This window comes from Melopsittacus undulatus, chromosome 5, assembly GCF_012275295.1.
Source record: "Melopsittacus undulatus isolate bMelUnd1 chromosome 5, bMelUnd1.mat.Z, whole genome shotgun sequence".
In the NCBI taxonomy this organism is placed as follows: Eukaryota; Metazoa; Chordata; class Aves; order Psittaciformes; family Psittaculidae; genus Melopsittacus; species Melopsittacus undulatus.
Window position 1 is genome coordinate 44,545,968 of NC_047531.1, and position 24,244 is coordinate 44,570,211.

Sequence of the window (24,244 nt, forward strand, 5' to 3'; positions counted from 1 at the left end):
TCAGCAACACCAGCAACCAAAATCCAGCCTAAGTATGAATACAGATTATCTCTACAGCTCTCAGACATGTTCAAATATTTTAGGCTGAATGCAGCCTGCACAAAATACAAGGACATTAAAGCATGCCCACTGTATAAAATACATCCATCATTCCTGCTTCAGCACACGCATTTCTACACTCAGGCCTGCTTCAGCTCCATGGCCACCAGAGTCCAGGGGAGAGGTGATAGTGTGGGATGGCTATTTTGGGTACCTTTTGAGGGACAGCTCCATTATGTGACTCAGCAAAGACTCTTTAGATAGCCCCAAGCCAATTACAGAAGTAAAGGAAGGAATGAATAAGTTTTACTAGAGCAAGAGCAAGGAGAAAAGAGTGATAGAAAGAGAGAGAACAGCAGCACACATATTCACATGCTCCAAGGATCTATCTGGAACAAGAAGCAGGGGACCCACACAGCACCCACTCTTACTAGAGGGTATGGTGACCCTTCGGCGAGCGAGTCCAGGAGGGAGTCCAGTTCTTCCCCAATGATGTCGCCATCTGTGAACTCCTCCACACTCTCAGGCGCTGGCAAGGACATGCAGTCTGGAGATGGGAGCAGGCTGGCAGCAGGGAGCGAAGTAGGCAAGCCCTTTGCATCTGAGTCAGAGGGCAAAGAGGCCAGCCCCTCACTCACAGGGATGGAGGTGGCCACAGGGGCTGGGAGGCACTGCAGGTCCATAGAGCAGTCTATGATGAGGGAGAAACAGAGCCAGTCACCCAGGAGAGCCTCTTGCAGGGGGCAAGCAGAGCACAGCCTGACAAAAATAATCCTGTACAACTCCCTCAAATCACAAAAACCAAGCATGACAATTTTCTGAGAGGAGAGGCTCTGGTCTGAAGAGTTCTTGCCCTTTCATTTTTGTTCCCAGTCTCTCATAGCTCACTGATAGTTGAAACACACTCTAAGGGGCAGTGCCCAGACTGACTATCAGGATTTGGCAAACATGAACAAAAGCATGTACAGTATCTAGGAAAAACATAAAACCTGTGGTTGAGCAGCTATTGAGTTCACTGGGTCTAGGACTAAAGGCCAAGGGCACATAATCCAATTTCTCTATAACCCACCACCTGGTGTTTTCTTTAATGCTCCTCACTAATGGATTTGGCAGAGATCACTGCCTTCTCTACTCCTAGAAGCTTAGATACCCCAGCTGAAAGCTCGCTTACTTGTTCCCTCTCTAAAACCTCAGGCCCCTTAAATGGCAAAAGATAAAAAACACAGTCTTGCTGGGAAGGAGTCAGAGATCAGGTGCTCAGACCAGGTTGTGCTAACAGTGGGTCCCCTAAAACACCCATCAGACTCACTCAGCTGTCTTTACCCAAGTAAATTCCCTGCTTGAGTGCTCCCTGATGTCTGCAGGTGGGAGGGTGCTGTCCATACTCCCCCTCAACACCTCAGCGACAAACATCCCCCTGGGAACTTGTGTGAGCCAGGGTCAGGGCAGGAGAGAGGCAGTGATTTTCCCTAAGGCTTCCTTACCTCTCCAATACATTACCGAAACGGTAAGATGTTCCCACCATGCAATATAAACCTCTGTTAACTGAAGTTAAGGTTACAAACACATGTTCTCCATAGAAGAGCATTTTATTCTCAAAAAAAAAATAAAGGTTAAAAAACCAAAAGAAGTTCAAATGTTAGAAATTTGGAAAATGCAGCGTTACACTTGCAGCTCTCAAACCAAGCACCCAAACTACCTTAATTCTGCCCCTGTGCAGATGTCCTGGAATAAAAGAAAAGAAGTAAGACAAAGATGCTGCTTTCTCAATCCACACAGCAGTGTCTGCACCATAGCTATGATGGTCTAAGGCTGTAAGCAAGGCAAAGTTTGGAAGGAGAGACAATAGCTTTTATTAGAAAGACTGGTAAGAATGGGAAAGAAACTAGACAAGCTTCCAAGACACAAATCCTGATCCAGTGAGAAATGCTGCATCCTGTCTACACAAGATCTGCTCATTCAGCCCCCACAAGAACTGAGCCATCCCTTTCTAACTGGGACTGGGTGAGTGAGCTGTGTTGCTGTCCTCTACACTGCATGTTCGCTGACTGCAGACTGTGCTGGTGACCTTGCTAGCTCAGAGGATCAGCAGTTCCTGTAAACCCCCAAGTCCTGAACAGAACAACAGCAGAGACAACACACACATGCAGGCCCCTTTATCTCTAACCCCACCAAGAACACACTGCCACTCCCTGCCACCTTTCCTCTGGTTTTTGTTGTGAGTGGTCCACATGGATGAACCACAGCCAAGGTCACTATGCAAGGCACTGGAGACAGAGCCATGACAAAAGACAGGGAAAGCAGGGGGAAGCAGCAAGGGATAGATACAGGGCCCTCCCCACAACCTCATGCATGCAACCGAAGGAAAGTGCATGTTGTACCTTATGGGATCCAACACAGGTTTTCAGTGCTGCAGCTGGAAACATTCCCCACAGGCAGCAGCAGCTCAAAGGAAGCCTGTAAATGTCCTTAGTTGTGCAGCTGCTCCTCAGATCAAGCTCAGATCAACCCCAAGCCCCCTTTGTATTCGCTTCTCTCAGCTCACCTCCCTTTGTGCTCAGGAGCCAGCCATTGACCTTTCCTTGGTGATAGCCTCATCACTGGTAGCTCAGCTGGATTTCCCTCAGTACAAAGGGATGGCTTGTACCTTCCCTTTTTTCAGATGTTTAAATCTGGAGTATTGTCAAGATCCCTCCAAGGGCAAACAAGAAGTTCAGAACACACTGGAAAGGACAGGGACATGTGCAGGTGGGAGCAAAAGGGTTCACAATGACAGGGCCCTAAAAGATCCAGAAGTTGAGACCTTCTTTGAAGAATGAAAGAGGCCCTCCAGTTCCACCCAGACTGAGGAGCAGAGGAAAGAGGCTCTCACACACTCTAAGAGGCCCAAAACCCTGAAAAAGCTGAATGCACAACAAAAAGGCGAAGAATGATACCCATACACACAGCTCAGTGCATGAAAAGGGCAAGAAGAGCAGGGATCAACAGGTTCCACTACTTCTAAGGGGCAGAGATGAGATGTCTGCTCCCCTCTCCCTGACCACAAACGCTGTCATTCCTTTAGTCACTTCCACCCATTCCCCACTGTCCAATCTTTTCATCTCTCCCTCCTTTCTCATTCCTGCTTTCCTTGGGATACCCCATCTGCTGACCTTACTCACCAGCCACCATACCCACATCTCATGTATTCTCCTTCCAGAAAGCTCAAGCACCTCCTGCATTCACCTAAGATTTGCTCCATCTTAAAATAATACACCAGTCTTCTTTGATGAGCAGATCACAAGCATGCATCTGAGTCCCCTTGATTTCTGCCACTGCCATAACACTAATCCCCATGTATTACTATAAGCTCAATGAGAGTCTTGTCCATCTGGTCCTCCATTCCATGTCCCCCACTTGGTAGCTTCGCTGGCCATACATCTGCTTGCCCCAGAGGGGCAAGTACAGTACTTTTAAAAGTCCTATTTCTAGCTCTGCTTCCCAAACCAGCAGTGGTTCATTAAGTGCATTATCTGGCCAAAGGCCATCTGAGCCATGATCTGTGCAGGGCCAGACTGACTTAATCAGATGACTTCAAGCAAAGCATAGGGGAAAGGGCTTCAGGAGTCTGCATCTTAAAAACAAACCACCAAACCAACAACAAAAATCCCTTGCTAAAAAAGCTTTGAATATGAAACTCTCAAGGTACTCAGCACGCACAGCCCTCCTGGTGGCACACTGCACTCAGGGCAATGGAATACCATGTAATTTCAGTGCTTTTGAAAAGATTTCCCAACAGTAAAGGTTCTCTCTGCTTGAACAAAGGTGGTATGCTGCTCTTACACCAAATCCTGATTACATAAAGAGCTTACTGGATGCAGTTTCTCCTAACTCTGCATTAGGAGTCCAGTTCATTTTAGCACTACAAGATAATGTGAAAAACTCTCCCTAATTCACAGAACTGGGACTCATGATTGCATGTAGCATTTAGTTACTGAGCTGATATTCAACAGAGAACTAACATGTTTTCCAAAGCATCCTAATAATGGAATTATTTTCGTTCTGTAAGAGCAATTGCTACTTGCAGTGATAAGTCTTCACACACTTACCTTCACACACAGAGCTATCTTTCAAAGTAACAAAGACTGATATGCTCAGAGGCACGAGTTCAATGCTCCAGCACACAAGAAAGGGCAAAGCACATAAGAAGCCTTTCTACAGGGGCAGAGCTAAGGTCACTTGTTTCCCAGCATGAGGAAAGCAAGCCTGTAGCCCTCCTTCTTCTCCTTCTGAGTGCCTAACTTTGAACACAGCTCTTCCTGGGTCCCTCCAAAGTCCCTTGGTTTTCCTCCACCTCAGCATCTTGGAGGACCATTTGTGCTCAGAGCACTGACAGCTGCCTACAACCTTAACTTCACTTTTATCTGGACTGTTTTGCCTAGGAGCAGAGCTTCAGGAGCTTTGCCAAGCCCTGCTTTAAGAAAGCACAACTGGAGAGAGCTGTGTGCCTCAGCAGACCTTTTTAATTCCCAGATGTGTCTCTCACTGGGCCTGGACAAAAAGCTTTTCTGCAGGAAAAAACACTCCTGCTTCCCACCACCTTTTCCTCCTCCTAGTTACTAAAGCCAGGAGTGCACAGAAGAGACACAAATAATGACAATGAACCCTTCAGGCCTGCCAGCCCGGTGAGGTACCTTACCAAAGCTACAAAAATCAGAGAGAGATGTCTTTACCTGTTTCAATGTCATCTATTGAACCCAATCCATTAGAAGTGGTCTGCAAAAAGGGTGTAGGAAAGGAGAGACAAAATTATTACCAGACATTCATTTTTAAAAAGACATTTACACTTCACAGATGAGACTCTTTACTACTCCTAACTGCAACTGGCCCCTTCTTTTCCTTTATGGCCTCTTTCTGTGCAAGAGCATTAAACCCAACAAACTTTAAGAGGCCATTAATCCTAGGGATCTATTCATTTCTACCTCCAGCAGTGGACAAACCTTGTTGCTGCAAAGCAACACCAGCCCTGCACAATATCCAACCATGTGAGCAAATCTGTACACAGAATAAGGTTTTTCATGTGTGGATGAGAGCGCTGTGCTCTGAGTCCCAGGACACATCAACCAGTCAGCCCCACGCTGTGTAAGATCTGATAGCCTGATCTTACACAACATTCCTTTTCTCAGTTCACATATTTTGCAATTTAACAATTTGCAATTTATAGCAAACTCAAAACAGCAGAAGGTTTCCGCCAAGACAACTGCTGACTCGGAGCTCCAGGCAAGGAATAAAATGAGCCCATATTTCACAAAAACATAAACAGAGGTAAGTATGCGTGCCTTCAACTTAAGCTTAAAAGACACAAGTACAGCATGAATCTTGAGATGCTGCATCTACTGCAAAAGTTTTTGCAACTTCTAGTTTTTGCAGTGTTTTCATTTATTGCAAAAGGGAATATTTGCAAATTAAAAGCTTGGCTCAGCTATTAAAGAAAGCTGACTGTTTTTCCTAGAAAGATGTGAAAGCAAGTCACTGAACGGTGGGAGCTAAGCTAATTCTTCAGTATCCCACCTTGTACAAAATGACAGTTTTTACAGTTTTACAGCTTGTTTGCTTGAAAGAGTAGAGTGAAGTACAACACAAAGAATACATAAACTGCGTATGCACCTTGGCTTGGTACATGGCATAATTTCATTTCGTGTGTTTCTTCAGCACTTGCACTTTCTGACTTAGCATTGCCCTAACTATGTAAAAACTTGAAAACTAAAACTTGTTTAAAATGCAAGAGAAAGCAAACCTTCGCAATAACTAAGGGAAATACCATCTTCAGCAACCTAATTACCAACATAAAAAATGTTGCCATGAGAAGTACTTTCAAAGAAATTAATTTCCTTGGCAATATTCCTTAAAAGTGGAGCACATTAATTAACACATTTAAATCCTAAATGACAGTTATAAATTTGGAGGTAAAACAAATCTGTGAAGCATTCTAGTAACAGTGACATGAACAGTGACAACCACACAATGCAAACTCTACCTGGTTTGATAAATTGATTGATGTGCCATTACTGAGTAACGAGAATGTTTCCAATTCCTGCTGCAAGGAAGAGAGAGATCTTAGAACAGAGACAGGCTATGAATGCTCATAAATGAGGTAAAGCTGGGTTACAATAAGGTTTTCCTTCCACGCACTGCCCTTAAATAACAGCCACCCCAGAAGGCACACCACTGTGACACAAGGGTACAGTTTTCTGAACACAGAAAGGGCCATATATTAGCTCTGTAAAACACCCAACATCCAACACACAATCACGAAGCAAAACAACTTCCCTGAGAAACAGAAGTTTTTGTCTTTTTACCAAGAAATTACTACTTTGGGAAGGCATTACAGCCATGGAATGAAAGCTGTAAGTCAAAACAAGAGATAGCAAGGTGTCATCAAAATATCAATAACTACATTTCAAATAACAAAAAAACATTTTGGAGTTTTTAATTTTTATTTTTCTATCATACAGGTGGTTTAAGCCCATCACAACTGAGTAACATGACAGCAGTGAAAAGGTGGCAAGGCCAACACAGTGAACAGCTACAAAAAGTATTCCTGCATAAAACTTCCCTTTCTTTGAGACAGAATCATTCTGGAGTGTGAGAGCTTTTACAATGACAAGGAGTTTTGGGGGGTTGGTGAACCACAGGTGTGGTTGGTCAGGGAGAGAAATAAAGATGCTACAGTCAAATGTGGAGGCAGTGTTCTCACAGGAGAATGGATATTTGGTACATGAGCTCTGAATAACTCTGAAAGATACAGCAAGGCTGTGAGAGGCCCGCGGAAGCTTAAGCAAGCAAGATAAGAAGAAGCTGGAATTCACTGAGTGATGAGAACTGTGGACTGTTGGCAAGCGTTCGAGGTCAAGTTCTCACACCTGTGCTCAACCAATTATATGTTAGTCACTAAGGGTCTTCAAGACAAGTATCCAATCATGATATGCCAAATTGCTGTAGGTGTGTGTAAGCAATAGTATCTAAGGAGTTAATGCTTTGCAATAAATGGCTTTTTGTCTGGTCATATTGATCTCTGACTGAGCACATTCCACGGCAGCCAAATTTACTCCAAAAGCTCTCTGAACACTGGATGCCCAAGTGATTGGTCACTTCACAACATATTGCAAAGGTGCCCCTCTTGAGATGGAACATGCTGCCTGTTTAACACACCACTGCACGTGTGGCTGAGGATGCAAATGCAAACACAAATGTAAGCCTCGACTACTATTTAATGTTCCCTACTCCTGAAAATGTAGCCTGGGATTTTACAAGACCAAGGCAGCCTTGTCCAAGAGTGGATATCCAAGAGGCCTAACGCCCTCTAGCTCCATCCCAGGGTATACATTTAAACACCAACCACTCCAGTTAACGGCAGCACTTTCTTGCACGGACAAGTTACAGATCCAGCCACTAGCGTAAACCAATTGGACCCATGACTTGGTGTTTGCTGCCTTCTTTCCTAGCATGTGACCAGATGTGTACCTGTTCTCCCAGAGTGGAGGCCTTTCCCCCACTACAAAAAAAAAGTTTATGCCTAGATATGGGGCAGGAACCCTTCATGACCCATGGCACTACAACACAGCAGAGGCTCACACCCTTCTCATCCCATAACAGGGAAAGGACTGTGATGCAAAACCTCCTTTGGGATCAGGCTATATGTCCCTCTCCTCCAAAAAACCACAGGCTTCCAGTGCACCAGGGGGCTCTCCTGCAACACCAGTCCAGCTCTGCCTGATTTAGCTGGGGACTCAGGGAACATCCTGCCAGTGGACAGAAATGGGGTTAGAAGTGGATCAAGGCAAAGTGGTCAGAGGGTCAGGACAAGTAGAGTAGCCAGCAGCATGCTAGAGGGACTACATGGTACATATGTCTATAACTGCAGAGCAGTACCTACCACATTTCCAAAAGTAAATGTGAAAAAGCCAAAGAATAGCCTATAAGAAAAAAGAAGTCATACCTGAGGTCTTTTGTATGCTTTGCGAACTCTCAGTCCCAGCTTCTGGGCAAGCTCCTGCCCCAGTTGCGTGACGCTTTCATCCTGGAGACAAAACCATTGGCAGGACACTTTCAGTTTTGCCTCTGTGGCACCACAATGAAATAAACAGGCACGCAGTTATGCACACTGGGCTGCACCAGGAAGCTTCACTTGCAGGCAGAAGCAGGTGGACAATTGCCAGAGCAGCCCTGGGATGGCTAAATGCAGACCTAAAGAGCTCTTGTCATTCAGTCCCACTGAGTTTTAGAGGTTGCACCAGGAGCTCTTCCAACACTCTTTCAATGCTGCAGAAAATCAGAATCAAGTGCCTGCTTCCAAGAAAGCACCCACTCTCCACAAACAGGGTTCTTGAGTCTTGCTGGCAAGACAAATGGAGGGGCTGCCATGGCTGGCTGCTGGGGGTTGATACAACTTCCACAGGGTCCCCAGGTCTGGGAAGGAGCCTGCATGCCTCCCCTCTCTGCCCCCCAGAGTTAACAAACAGTTTTGATATGAAGACAGTATTCAGTAGCCTATTTTGCTTGTTTGTTTTTAAAGCTGAAATCAAGTCTCAGTTTCCAACTTATTAGCTACAAGGCATTTTCACTGGCTCTGGTTAAATTGCCTCAACAGATCCTTCTGCTTTCCTTATCATGTGCCATTTACCATCCTCCCTGCTCACTGCCCATGCCCACTCATACACCACTGCGGGCTTTAAACAAAGTTCTAGGCCATGTTCCATTCCCCTTCTCCATCCTCTCCAGTTCTGTCTGGACTAACAACCTGCCATAACGTTCTTCACTTATTTACCACCAGCAGCTCTCTCCTTCTGCTTTCTCTTTCTCCCTGTTTGCAAAAATGCCAGAGTACATTAAGTTTCTTCAAAGCAGAAAAAAAATATCTGCTCAACCTCTTATGATATCCCTCCTTCATGTCCCAGCATCTCCTACATTGAAGCTTGCTCTCTTCTCTCTACTTGCTATGCTGGTCTTTCCAACCTCCCTCTCCCTGCAGGTTCATCCTTTGCCTTTCAACCCCTCATTAGCCTCTGGTTCTTCTAGCCCACAATATCAGTAACTTTTCACTTCAATTTGGCGTGCTACTTTCTGACTGTACTTGCTCCCCCACATCCTCAACACTGGTCTTGTCACCATCTTCTCCGAACTTACTGAAGACAAAATCTTGTCCATTTCTTCTCCTCTCCCCATCTGACACCCCTTCAAGCATTGTACCACCTTCTGAAACCATCCTTGCACCCTCCAGAGACTTCTTGGTCAAACCTCATGGTCACTCTTTCTTCCACCTCTCAGATCTTTCTAACACCAATCATGCTTTCATTGCTCTGTTTGCCTTTGGTGATTCTGCCTTTCCAAACATTCTCAGGTGTCTTCTGAAGTCAGCCATTTTCTTGCTCCCTGTGAAAAACTTACCAGAATGACCTCTGACGTAATTTCTTTAAATTGATCATATACTCGTGCCTACCAGGCTTACCCTATCCAACTCCAGATGCTAACGTAACTCTGAGATGTCTTCTCAGATGCCTGGACAAGATTAAGAATATATTTCTCTCTAGACTGCTTCTACTTCCCTTTCCAAAAACGCACGCTTAATCACTGTCCTTTTTGTCAGGAGGCCTGAGGTTTGGGGAGGGAGGGTATTTGCTCTTTGCCATCCCCAAGATCTTACTCTAGGTTTCCCTTTCCTCAGACAAATGCTACCCTCACGTGCTTACTACATCCCACCTAAATGAGGCAATGCTCAACAAGGGCATGCAATATGCTCTCCTCAACACCCTAAAAAATTACGTGCCATGCCAAAAAAAGCATACTACCAAGGAGTATCAACTTCACCACACTGGAAGCCTCTGGAAACTAAGTTAACTCTGCTAGACAGTGAGTCAACTGAGTGGCAAGTCCTATATCACCTGAAGTTTTAATGCGTCAGGTTTTAAGTGGCTCAACTGCAACGTGAAATACAGCCAGATATGGCTTTACATGAACACATATATTAGATGGTTTTGTTTTAAAAGGGTTTGTTTAAAAAAAAAATCAATTTTTTTGAATTCTCCTAACATGACACCTTTAACATGTTTTGGTCACCCTATTCTGCCAAGTCAAAGAAATCAGAATTTACAAGCTTTACAAAAAAAATAACTAGTTACTAACAAGACTTCCAAAAACTGCTTCTGTACACCAATAATAAAGGCAAATTAACTTCTCCTGCTGAAGCAGATATATTTTTCTTGAATTACTGTGATTGATCAGAACCAAATTTAGCAAAGGCAACCAGTGCTCACAAGAATCTATCTAATCATAGTCTGTTTTCGTGCTCAGTACTTGGCCTAAAAGGACATGCAACAAAAGCATTGTCAGGAAAATATCTACAGCCTCATATATGCAGAGAGTCCCCTCGGAATGCAAAAATTTACACACCTGTGAGTACAAAAATAAATATGACATGTAATGTAAATGACACCTTTGCATGTCCCTCAGAAATTAAAAGCTTTATCAGCTTGCCTTGCAATCAGCAAGTAAAATGTGAGACATTTTAATGTAAAACGTTAAAAGTACACGTTTTCCTTCCAGTGCTCCAGTTCCCATTTGTCCCATGCTCCTAGTCGCTCCCATTAGGCATATAAACCCAGCTAATTAAAATAATTTCATGGCCTTAGTTCACATTTTGGTAGCGTTGGGTTTTGCTCTTCACAAATAGGCCACCGAACCTGTTGTTTACCTCTGGCTGGCACTATCCATAGAGGGTGACTTAGACTGAAGAAACATTGGAGGTCAAATATTTTCTTCGAGTCAGAGAGACAAAATTTCTAGGTATACAATGTTCCCAGGAACAGCCAAGCTTCCTTTTTCACTATCCTCTGGCCTAATTCTAAGCATGTTATGGAGGAGGAAGGTGGTGAGCCACAGAAAGCAAGATGAGCTTTGTGTCAAAAACTTACATGTGGGAGGGACAGCAAGCATCGGCTATTGCACTCATATGCTTCTTTGTGTCTTCCAAGTTCATTTAAGGAGCGGGCTTTCCGGAAGAGTGCTCGGATGTTCTCCTTGTCAAGACTTAATGCCTTCTCACTGTCTTCCAGTGCCTTCTCATACAAGCCCTGCATGGAAGAGACCACCTTGAATCAGCTGAGGCACAGGAATATAAAAGGCAGTTGGAAAGAGGTGTATTACCTCATACAAGACCAGAATACAAATACACAAAACCTTTGTTAAGTCGTGCAAGACTGGAAACACTTCAAAGTAGTAAATGCCAGAATTGAGGCTGCTTGAGCAACCTTATTTTGTCTCCCCCGCCACCTTAGGCATGTCACATTTGACAGCCTTTAATTATGTGACTGCTTGTTAATTTTTTTTTCATGGGACTCAGCCTCATTATGAACAGGATGGACCAGCTCTGGGGTTGTGCATAACGTAAAGCTGTTATATTCCTCAGGAAAATGGAAGCACACAGCCATTTATAGCCTAACTATTTCAGAATGCTTCTCCATGTGTGTGCCCAAAGTTCCAGCAAGACCGAAAGCCTTCTCACCATCTTCCAGTGCCTCACTTGAGAAGGCAGGCACCTCCAGAGCAATGCTCAAACAGTATTCCAGAGAAATACTGAGGCAGTACCGGAAGGCAATGCATCATACTAACTCATCACCAACAAGGACCAATACCTTAGGCCCGGACCCTCTCTTGCACATCCTTCCTCAGGTCTCATATAACACAGTGCAATACTGGGGAGATTCTGCGTCATCATCTTCTCCAGTATTGTAACATGGGGCAGACAAAACCAGTTGAAACCCCTCTTGACATCTTTTCCAATTGCATGGCAATGCGATCACAACATTCTCACTGCCCTGTTTTGGGAAGGCACTCACCATGGCAAAGTAGCAGGCAGCTCGGTTGACATGCAGCTTGCACAGGAGCTCCTTTGGGATGGTCACCTCGTCAGAGGCTGCATAATCTGCCACAGTCAGACCTTCTACATACTGCACGAGTGAAAGCTTGAAATCTTTCTCTTTAAACAAATCATTGCCCTCTGCAAACAGGTTTCTCACCAGCTTCTGCAAAAAGGCCTGGGCAGCAGGGAGAGAGCAAACAGACTGAAATGGAGTGGCTATTCAGAGACAGGAGAGGCTTCCCAACTTCCCACTCCTTTCCATATATTTTAGCAAACTTTCTTTCCACTAAGATTATCCTACCTCCCCATCCTCCTCTAAAGCATCAGTCTCCTGGTTAGAGGAGAATAATGCAGTCAAATCTCCTTTCTTCTTGAATATTCAAGTGTCTTCTCCTTTTCCTGACAGTTGTCATTGTCAGAATCTTAGAACTTTACGTTACAGACAAATTGTGACAGACCATTCCACGCTCTCCACTTTCGGTATATAAACTAAGAGCTGTGCAACAGAACAAATCTTGCTAACCAGTGGGTGCCCAACTTCAGAAAACAAGTTCTTCATTACCTCATAATCTTCTTGGCTTAGGGGTAATGTAGACCTGAAAAAGGAAGAAAATGCTCATAAAACAGGCATCCATGCAAACAAGGGCTTTTGTCTGGTGATGAAATCACCTTTCTGGTCCTGTGCTGTTGACCTCAGTGAGGTACCGAACATTTTATCACTTTAAAGACAGTTGGAGCAAAGAGAACACAATTAGAGAGCATTATATGCTTGGTGATGGCCACAGTAGTGTCAAGAGATGGTCAGGTCCCAAAGGGATTTAGGATCAGAGGAATCATATTCTCAGCTATTTCCTGCACACACATGATCATCTGTAATGTGACTTCAGAGAGACAACTGAAAAAAAACATTTTTGAGAAAGTCTCATGAGAGATTGTTGTCAAGAATACAAAAGTATTTTAAGTACATCTGGCTCTAATGACAGACACCAGACTGCCACTCCAAGACCTCCTCAAATACTTTGTGAGACTAAAGACATACAGTGACAAATGCAATCACTTTCCTCCAGTTAACTTAGCCACATACCTTTAGATTTACACTACAAAAGGAAGGGAGGCAACTTAACTCCAGCTGTCTTAGCCAAGGCTGCTAGGCTATGGCCACAGAACTGACAGTGCGGTGTGGATAACACCTACCCCACAACAACACTGAGACTCTGAAGAAAGGACCATTCTTCAGATCAGACCAGACAAGTCATCCAGGCTTGGTCCACATATATTTAATTTTCCTCTTCAAGGAGAAAACAATAGGCTTTAGAGAAATCCTTTACATCTTTCATAGTCCTCCTCACTTTTGAAATATATCTCATCTAATCATCATCTACTCCTTAAAATCAAGTATAGGAAATGCCATGGCTTTGCAAGAAACATTCACACTGCTCATAAAATTGGACTATTTCTTTCACATCAAAACAAGCCAACAAATGACACTGCCCCTGGTTCAGAGTTCAAGATACACTCTAGAAGCATGAGCAACACCCTGTATTTCTGAATTATCATCTTTCCAGGAATATTGAGCATTTTTATAAATGTTACCAAAATAAATGGCAACATTTTTATAAATGTTACCAAAATGTTACCAAAACCAAAACAAATGCCTCTCTGAAACTGGGTTGTCAGCCCCATTCAGTCTCAGACTAGGGGAAAATATCATTGCCATGCTACAGGATATAAATATGTAACATGGAAGATTTGGCTTCTTTTTTTTTTCCTATTGTAGAGGCACGGATTTCAGCTACAACAACTGCAGACTCAAAGCAGACCTTAAGAAAGATCACAAACTGATCTGATCACAATCTTGTTTTGTTACTCACCATGCAACCCGGACCTGAGTCTGAGGCCTTTGCAAACTCAAATACTGGAGGGAAAAAAACCTATTGTACTTTATAAGGAAGTACTTGGACTTACAACTATTACTTAAGCAACCACTTCAAGCTCTAGAAAGCCACATGATATTCACAGAAGACTGACCGAGCACCTACCAGGCTGGCAACTGTAAACGAGCCCAGGTCATCTATTTCTCCTATAGGCACCATATGGGATACCTGGCAAGTCATTTACCTTGCTTTCCCCACCTACAAATAAAGACAATGTCTCCCTTCCCAAGAAAGGTGGGATGACCTTGTTGAAAAACCACTTTGAGATCATGCTGAAGATGAAGGTCCAAGTACTATTGGTGCTATGCTGACTATAAAGATCATCTTGGAACTGCAGTGAAGAGCAAAACCAAAAGAAATTAAAATGACAGAATTTCAAGTTTAGAGAGCTGGCAGGACAAGAAACACCCTGAAGAATGACAATGAAAATCCTTAGGAAAAATATCTCTTTCTATGCAGCAGACTCAAAATCAGTGAATAGGATGCACTCACTTCCTGAAATCTTTGGCACAAAGATAACTGCTTGCAAAGCCACAGGAAACAATGAGGTTGTCCACTTACTGAATGAACTGAAGTCCTTTCTCTATTTCTTGTTTCCTCTTCTGCCTCTCCATTATATTTGCTGCAGAGGAAGAAGAAAGAGAAACAACACAAAATGAGTCATTTTAGGTCTTGCTGGCAATTAAGCAGCACAGCATTTTGTGTGTGCCTGAATTTACTACTAACAAAATGTTCCAGACCAGATGCCCTGAACACCGAAGTCCATGATTTATCCACACTGCAGATACAGAACAGCAAGCAGCTCAGTACCAAGTGTCTGCTTTTTCTCACATGCCACCACAAAGATACATGGGCAAAGAGGAATTACTTCAGATTGAGCTCTCTTACTTAGGCTGTCAGTAAACAAAGCAATGTGAACCAACTGTTATGGCTGCCTTCTAGGAAAAGGGAAAGAAAAAAAATGTTTCCTCTGCACTGGCAGGCATTTCAGGAATTTGTGCTAGGCCCCTCCCATGATAAGGAATTCTGACCACTATTTATCTGGGCCAGATTTAAACTGGTTTACTGCAGGACATACAAAACAAGTCATCTATATACTGTGTATAGAGGCATATCACAAAGAAACATGTGAAGGAAGAAGATGGAATCGCTTGCCGTGGGCCACACAAAAGGGCAGCCATGAATCTATGCCATGGGAATTCCATGATGAAAATCAGCAGGCAAGAGCAACACAGACTTGGGAATGCTCCTACACAGAGGGAACAGAGCCCCATCCCACAGTGTTTGAAATTGGAGTGGGCAGTGCCTAAGGATGGCTCGAGAGAGTTATCCTCACTTAGCCAGGGACACAAACGGGCATAGTAACTTGTCTGCATTTGACCAAATCCAGTCTAGGTCTCTGTAAGCACAGACATATAAGTAGAATGATAGAGCCATTTTGGAATAATACCCCTTTTCTCAACTAAAATGGGTTTGAATTATACCACTAGATACATGAGCTTCATCCCCTGCAGTATGGAAGCACATCTTGGAATGGCTCCCCCAGACATCTCCCCAAGGTCTTCCACACAAGAAAAGGATAAAGAAGGGTAAATGGCATGGCACTTTGCAGCAAAATACAGTTGCTGGCAACAGCAAATTTCCCAGTCCTGCCATCAACCAGCTGCATGACAAACAATGCCCAGCATTTGAGGGATGGTACCTTGTGGGCAAAGGTAGCAAGCACAGAAACACTGAGATGAGATGGAGCTAACAACACTGTGCCTTCCCAGCCTGGGATCACCTCTGAAGAGACCATGAGAAAAACAAAAGTAATTTCTCTAACTCTACACTACAACAGCTTCGAGTGCATTACGGCCTGGCTCCTTTTCACATAAAGACCATTCCTGTTATTTTAAGGTATTTTACAGTATGTATGGCACATTCAGTCTGGAACAGGGTGAAGGGACCTTTAAAGTACAAGAAAAATCAATCCTGACAACTCAGCAAGCCTTTATTGATTGTGCTCTGTGCCATGCAAAATGCAGAAGAATTGATACCTGCCCTTTACCAAGAAGGAGAGTTGGGGGAAGGGGAAAAGTTAGAAGCAAGCAAAAGACCAGAAAGAAGTGGCAGCACAAAGAAGCAATAGCTTGAAAGTGACACTGTGCTGTTTGTAAGTCATCAGACATTAAATCTGAGAGCAATCTGGTCCAAGCAGCAGGCAGAACATTTTAAGCAGCTGCATTTGGAACAGAATGGGCAGTGCAGCAAGAAAGGGAAAGCCAACAGACAAGGTGAGTGATGATCAGCACCTCTGCAAGGGCTTTTAACAGAAGCAATGGAGGAGAGCAGGTAGACTTGAGTACAACACCAACAGAAGGCCTGGAATGATTTATAAATAGCCTGGATAATGAGCAATCAGGAAGAAAGAAGGAAATTTAGCAAGGAGACTGTGAGGTTAACGTGATCACTAACACTACAGGCAGACATGCTTGAGGGGTAGAAAAAGAGACAATTCATTTGGTATTTCTCCTTGCATGAAACTCTGCAAAGACAGAAGAAGTAAGAGAAAACAGACAAGGTGAAAGGAGCAGTAGGTATCATTTCCACATAGACAGCACTGAAAGGCACAACAGAAGACAGAGCAACCGCAAGCACTCCAGGAGAACTGTGAGGGCTATCAGAGGCAACAGTGGGGAAAAGAGCTACCATAAGAAATTACAAAAGACAAACTGGGTTGGAAGAGGAGAGGCAAAAGAGTAAGGCTGTCTGGTTCTTGAGTGCAGTAACAGGCTTGAAATGTCTCAATCAGCCTCCCCATGAACCCCACCCACATACTCTGCCCATGGCCCATGAGCTCCATTGCAGCTCAGGTCCAGGCATACTGCCTTGTCTGACCTGTACTATATGTGGACCTGTCCTCAGTCCTATCTCCTGGACAAACCTTGGACCTACACTGTAGGCAGCTCGCCTCTAGTCCTGTCTCTGACACCATCTCCTACTGCTGGATTCGCTGGGTGGACCCAATTCACCATCTCATCTTCTTTGGGAATGTTGACGGATTCCTGCTATCAGCATCTTGTTCTGCCTGCACTCTTCAGATGTACCCCAGTTACTGAGGGCACTGCTGGTGGCTGTCAGCACCTTCAGTTCCTCGCTTGTCTTCCCCGGAGGAGCAACCCTGCTCTTGCTGCTCCCTGACATGAGCCACGCTACAGAGAACAAAAGTCAGGGAAGCAAAGTGGCAGCCCATAGATCTGATGAAATGGGAAGATTGTTGGTGACTGTGGGGAGAAGAGTTAACACTGGCTAGTCACCACAAAGACAATGGCTGCACTCCAAAAATCCTGTGGCACACCTTCACAATTCTGTACGTCCACAAAACGGATCACCTTGAAAAGCTTCTGATATGCACAGCCTACTTCAACCTCTGCTTCTGAGCTCACCTGTTAAAACACTACTCCAAGGAGGCCAGATCAGTACCTGTCCTCACCCCATTGCTACCCTCACCCCACTGCTAATACACCCCACACAGCAGGATGTGGGCATGGGTTACAACCAGAGCTGGTTATTGTTGCTTGCCCAGAGAAGGGTATTCAAACCTTACTGACTAAAACCTGGAGTGGAGCCAAAGGACTAGAGGGAAAGGCTGCAGAACATCTCCTTCCTAGAGTTACCCAACTCTTCCTTCCTGCTGGAGCTCCCTTCTGCTTTTGTTCTCCTTGCCACCATTGCCACCACTTCCAACATGTGTATCTCTATCCTTGCTTCATGTGGATGGCTGACCAAGCTGCTCCATCTCTGTTAAGTCCCACAACAAAACCCCCATTTAAAAAGCCCTCTGTGCTATGCATTCCATTTAATCTCTGCAGTCTTACCCCTCTCTTCCACAGTGAGCATTCTGCAACTGAAGACCCTTCATTGCCTTCTTTAAACAAACCAGAAGCTTAATCACCCCTCCAGACTGTTGCTCCCTGATACTGCCCTGAATTCCCTTCCCCTTGCAAAAGGGTGACCAGCTTTCTCCACTGAAGCTCTGTCACACCTTCAAGCTTATGTCACGACTTTGCACATAAGGCTCATCTCTTCATGGCAACACCTTCAAAATGCACAACACATGCTGCTGCCCTAACAACGTCCTTCACCCCTTCTCAGGTGGCAGACCTCTCCCCTGTTCTGCCTGCTCCACCACTGCTGGAGCCAACCATTCACACCCCTCCTTTTGCTCCTCACACCTCTTCCCTGCCACCCCACCAGCAAACTTGGTCACTTCTGTCTCCCCTCATTGCTCCAGCCTCCTCACCGCGTCTCATCTGACCCTCACCAAGCCACACACTGGTTACACCAGCAAACCCAACACACAGCCAACCACCTGTACATGCAACAGTTCTGCTGCACACCATTCCACGGCTACAGCATAATTAATTTTAAGCACAGAGCCTGTTTAGCTTTTGTTTTCTCAGTCTTTCAAATATTTTTAGAAACAGTGGAAAACGTTAAATGAAGCAGTATGTCGAAGCACCCTTCCCCCCACCCCCCCCCCCCCAAATCTGTCTGTCCAGACTTGTCTGCTCAAACCACCAGCAGCATTTGAATCCAGAGTATTTATATCCGCACTACAAAGTTCTTATCCTTTCAGTCCGGAGATGTTTATCCTCTTTGGTCCAGCATCTAGAAAGGACTTTATTCAGAGTTCGTCAATGAGTTACAAACTACTTGCCAGACAGAAGAGCTGCAGACAGGCAAAATGGTTTTCTTGCCTTGAGAAGGAAGCACAAGCCAGTAAACAGGGTGACTCAAGCACAAACTGATACACTCTAGGAGACACTATGAGATGAACCGAAAGTCTAGAATTTACCTTATCAAGGACCTGGGTGTTATTCCCAACCCTGCCAGAGCTGAATTTGTGCAAAGTTTTTCATACTGTATTTCTGGGATGGCAATGAGTTCACACTTGATGTTCTTCCAGGCTTTGAGTATAACATTTCAGCCAGAAATAAGTGCACCAAGATGCAAGTGGCAGGTTGTAGAGCTGAGACAGGAGCTCAGCCCAGGCTGCATGCACTCCCCTCCAGGGAGAAGACTCCAGAATGTACTAGTCTACAACACGGGAGTCTTTCACTAGCTGCAGTTTGGCCACCTCGGTGGTGCAACAGAATGGGTCTGCAGGCTCACATCAAGGAGGGGACAAACCACACAGCCCACTACAGACATGAGCTCCCACTTGCTCCTACAGCTGTTCACTGCCAAGCCCCACTGCCTGGGCTCCAACACTTCTCACAGCCATCAGCTCTGAGTCCCCACCCCCACAGTGTGCCCACTGTATCCAACAACCCTGTCCATCCACACATAGGCCACCACAAAGTACCTCCATGGGCACCCTCCCACATCCGAGCACCCCACTCCTGCTCCACGGCACTCTCAGGGCAGCTGATGCAGGTGCCACCAGCTTCAGTGAGCAATACTTTCAGTGAATGCAGGGTGAGGTGGTGACAAACCCCTCACCCCCAGCTGAAAATAATACCGTAACTACTGCAGGCCACCCTTCCTCCTGCCCCAGCCCACTGGGCCCTGCCAGAAGGGCACTGAAGCGTGAGGAGACAGTGGTGGGCTGACGCTGCCCACCCCTCGGCCCCTTGCTCTTGGTTTCGTGCCCACATCGTTTGAAAATTAAATCCCGGGGCATGGGTGTAGCGGGAAAACCCGCTCGCGTCCTCTCCCCACCCCCAGCACTAGGCCGTCGATCCCCGGCCTTGCCTAGCGGCCGCCGCCGCCACAAACGCCACCTCGCCCGGCCGGGCGGAGAGCGACCGCCGGCGCCTCCCGCACCCCCGCGGCTCGGCCGGGCGCCCGCACCCCGGCATCCCCGCCACCCCGATCCTGTGGGGAGGGGTCTCCAGCGGCAGGAGATACACAGGCTTCCCCAGGAAAAGGAAAACAAACCGAAACGTACTCTTCCTCCTTCCCCACCCCCCATCCGCTTAAATACAAATCACACATTTCCAAGAGCCCGGGGGGCGGCTTTAAGACTAAAAAAACCCACAAAGATAACCTCCCGTGCCACCCGGAAACTGAATAAAGCATTAAAGAACTGGGGGGGGGGGGGGGGGGGGGGGGGGGGGGGGAGGAAAGGAAAATAAAATATCCCACAACCTTATTTGATAAACTTTACAAGCCCCAACGGAAGGGTTGCATCTGAAATGCTATTTCACAAGAGCTTCTCTGCTGCTTCATGGGGTTTATACCAAACAAGAGGGGGAAACTGCAGCCTAAATAAATACGTGAACAGAGCTCTCAAACCTACAAACCACAAACAGGCACAAACGCAATTAATACCAAGTTTTTCATATAAACCCAGGAGCTTTTCCCCCAGCTATCCACTTTTAGACTAGTGCCACATTTTTTTCCAGGGGGTGGGATTAGGATCTCTGACAATTATTTTTTTGCAAACCCCACATTTTTGGCGGAAGAGAGGGTTTGCTTCAAAATCTCACCATATTATTTTTATTTTTTACAAAAAAATGCAATTATACAACGTTTCATCCATGCAGCTGCTGTTTGAAACCTTTACTTTCCAATGAAGCAACATCCAGATTTTCTCGTTTCTCAAGTCCACCCCTTTCTACATACAAACACATACACACACAGAGAACTGATTTAAGACAAACATAATCCCCCCAAAATAATAATAAAGGACTCACCTCTCCTTGGGTTTTCCCCCCCACACTATGTATAAACTTTCCGTGATAAATGGTATTGTATTACTAGAGATATTATTAATGTATTATTACTAGAAGTAATAATAATAGTAAGTGCTATTTAATTACAGAAGGCAGCATTCTGCTTCTGGATCGGCTGCCCCTGCAGCTCCCTCCATGTGCCTCCTGATCTCTTTACTTTCATTTCCAGGTCTCGCTCTCGCTCGCTCGCTCTCAGCTGCACCAGCAAGAGAAAATGCCTCCCTGCATATCCTCTGGGCCCTAGAGGCTCCCGCTTTCCATTACAAAAATTCACAGATTCAACCCTTGTGGCTGGTTTTGAGATTCTTTAAGGTGAATTAGGCTTAAAAACGGTATATTTAAAAAAAATACAAAAATGAAAGTGCTTAAGCAGTCGAGGCTCCGTTCTTATTTTAATGCGACATTTTTCTTCTTCCTGTTGTCTTTGCTGATGTACAAAATACACCCGAGAAAAAAAAAGCAAAGCTGCCTCTGCAGAGTGACTGAAGCGCAACAATGAACTGAATTACAAGACACCCCCCTCCCAATGGGATTATAACGTACAGGAAGCAATGACCCTGCTGCCCATCCATATATGTTTGCTGGAAGGGGGCCAGAGCCATCGCTTATGGCAGAGCAATTATCTGTTCCAGCCAGACCTTACATATTCCACCCCATGCTGCTGAGAGGGGTCCCTGTAAATAAGATCTTCTGCAAACATAAGTCTTTAGGTGGAAAGGAATACACAGCCTGTGTGTGTGTATATAACATTGTTATTTACATACCACTGTGTATTATACAATACATATATAGGATATATATGTACATGCATATGTATTTATATATATGTTTACATATGAGTTTAGGCACTTCTTTGAACCAGATTTTTACCCTGTTTTCATCCCAAATCCCTCAATATTTGCAGAAAATGCACTGAATCCCCACAGCAGCCCATTCCAGCAGAGCTCCAGGAGTGAGTTGCTGGTGGGAAGTGGGGGCCCAGCGGCACGTTGTTCTGTCATGGGGAATGGTTGCGAAGACAGACATCCACTGACGGCCTTAGACCAGGGATTCATTTATCCCTGCCCAGCTGCACTACCATTAACTTCAAAAAAACCTCTGAAACGAGTTTCATGGGATTTTTAGCTTTCCGGGTAGGACAGGTTTTTCTCTCCCTAAAGGGTTCTGTCTACTGTTAGGTCAATCATCTCCAAATTGACACTCTTTTAAATTATTACCACTTTTCCAATGTAATCAGTGACATGTTAACTCCTCAGCATCTTGCTTCTTGTACTTACAGTGACCCAAGAGAGAATTGCTTTGTACTATGCAGCAAAGCAATGCCAACAAGATTCAGAGGCAGGTAGAAGATATCACCTGAAAGTGTACTAAATTTCTTTAATATTTTAAAAGTTGATAAAAAAAGAGAAGGCTATTATACTGAGTAGGATTGGCTTCTGTCAGCTCTGTCAACACAACAAAAAGACAAATTATGAATTATATTATGAATATACATTATTGTATAACGTACCATATGACACTGGAGACACTGTCTTATGCTCTTCACTATATATAATTGCATTGCTTTTTTTTTTTAGATATTATGATCTAAAGATGGATTGACACAAGCAACCATTGTGTTACAATAACCTTGTTCTGACATGAGAAAAAACACAGAAGCTTTTGTTCATTAAAAAATGACAGTACATGTTTTTCAGATTGTGCTGAATTCCAATTTAGGCAATAAAAATCTGCCTACCAAGACACACCCTGTGACATGAATTATATATAGTGAGTAAAATCATAGAATGGCTTTGTTTGGAAGGGACCTTAAAGCTCACCCAGTTCCAGACCCACTGCCATGGGCAGGGACACCTTCCACCAGACCAGGTTGCTACAAGCCCCATCCAACCTGGCCTTGAACACTGCCAGAGATGGGGCAGCCACAGCTCCTCTGGGCAACCTGTGCCAGGGCCTCAGCACCCTTACAGGGAAGAATTTCTTCCTAATATCCAATTTCAATCTCCCCTCTTTCAGTTTAAAGCCATTCTCACTTTTACTGTCACTACTTGCCCTTGTAAAAAGTCCCTCTCCAGATTTCTGGTAGGTCCCCTTTAGCTACTGGAAGGCTGCTTTTACGTCTCCCCTGAGCCCTCCCTTCTCCAGGCCAAACAAGCTGAACAATGAGCAGAGTCTAACCAAGCTGGGCCTCTGCTGTAGAAGCTGCTGAGCAAAACATACATGAAATGGTGGGCCCTGTCAAGGGGTGTCTTTGGACGAGGTGTGAGAAAGTAAACGTGGGTGAGACCTGATATGCCCCAGACCACACAGGGAGGGCAGCCTCACGGAGCCATTATGTACCAAATGATTCACGGAGCTCAGGACACCTCCAACTCTGCAGCACTTCTGAAAGGCGAGATATCATAGCTAGGGGAAAGAAGAGGGCTTAGGAGTTGCTGGGGAAAAGAGGAGCAAGCCAAAAGTCTACACACAATCAAGAGTGGAACACTGGAAGAAGCACTAGTGTTTCATTCAAGAGCATTAATTTACAAGACTGCATTTCCCAATTCAATGTCATATTATGCTTCCCTCCAGTCCTATATTTTTTGCCCTGTAAGACTGAGAGGTGTCCTGCAAGGTCATGGTCCAGCACATACAGCTCCTCTCATGAAACATTTGCAAGAGTGGTTATCGAGGTCTTGTGTGTGGGAAGTCAGCAGAGCCAGAACACCACCAATCCCTGCTACAAAATACTCTGTCATAAAAATTACTTTGATTTGTAAAGCTATTCCTGTAGGGACAATAAATGTATGGATCTATGCTACACTAGCACAGCACAAATTCATTCCAATTCCAATGGCATCCACAGTTAAAGACTTTATTATCCAGTCCACGTAATTAGTATTTGGGAGGACATCAGAAAAGGGAATCAGATATATTTGATGTGATTCTGTTTATTGATAAATATTGTGAAGAGCTAATAACAAATGCCAAATTCCTTGCTTATATTTTCAAAGTTCAAGCTCCTTTTTGATATCACACTCATTTATTCCCTCATCTGCTCTGAGTTTTCTGGCAGCCATAATCTAGTAATTGCCTCATCTTCTTGTTTTTCTGCAGTTGCAAGAGAAACTCCTCTTATTATTTTTATATTTTATTATTTTTATAGTTATATTATATTAGTTAACTTTTTGCTCAGGTTTTCCATCTGATTGCTGTACCAACTTATGGCTTTTATTATTTTATTCTCTCAGCTGTCATGCTCCATAAAGAAACTTCATTGCTTTTTGTATTCCCCCTGAACAAAGGTGGTCTATGATGCCATTCAACCCAATGCTGTCTCCCACATCACTCAGCATTGCAAATTACTGACAATCTTGTCTTGGGTCCATATAAGCATTTGATATAACCTCTTAAAACCAGTTTGGAGAATTGTGAGAGAATAAAAATGCCTCTTTGGAACTAAATGGCAGAATAAATCCAGGCTATTACTGACCTCAATACTGATCTCACCAGGTATCTGTACTTGTCACATGAAATGTACCTGTATCAGTAGTTCCTACAGTTCCAACCTGTAGGCTGGAACTCAGAGAGAAGGGATTGCCTCAAGAGGACCTGCACAATCACACTGCAGTAGGAAGCAGGTTTATACACAGCTCACCTTGTCCCACCAG

At 44.6% G+C, this 24,244-nt stretch overlaps 1 protein-coding gene across 7 annotated transcripts in view; it reads right to left on the bottom strand.

Moving 5' to 3' along the window:
- ZC3H7B (zinc finger CCCH-type containing 7B) overlaps positions 1-20,841 on the bottom strand; it is a 50,755-nt gene extending 29,914 nt beyond the window's left edge. For 3 of the 7 annotated variants that reach the window (XM_031049965.2, XM_013129369.3, XM_031049962.2), the window contains exons 1-9: positions 20,553-20,841; positions 14,431-14,491; positions 12,498-12,531; positions 11,913-12,110; positions 10,989-11,147; positions 8,018-8,098; positions 6,056-6,115; positions 4,752-4,794; positions 471-730 (exon numbers count right to left, since the gene is read on the bottom strand). In XM_031049965.2, the coding sequence (XP_030905825.1) occupies positions 471-730; positions 4,752-4,794; positions 6,056-6,115; positions 8,018-8,098; positions 10,989-11,147; positions 11,913-12,110; positions 12,498-12,531; positions 14,431-14,483 (888 nt within the window). In that variant the 5' untranslated portion in view covers positions 14,484-14,491; positions 20,553-20,841. Of the gene's footprint in view, positions 1-470; positions 731-4,751; positions 4,795-6,055; positions 6,116-8,017; positions 8,099-10,988; positions 11,148-11,912; positions 12,111-12,497; positions 12,532-14,430; positions 14,492-19,707; positions 19,729-20,004; positions 20,043-20,552 lie in introns of those variants that run through there. The other 4 variants (XM_031049964.2, XM_031049966.2, XM_031049963.2 and 1 more) reach the window with 4 other exon arrangements.
- Between the last annotated feature and the right edge of the window lie 3,403 nt (positions 20,842-24,244).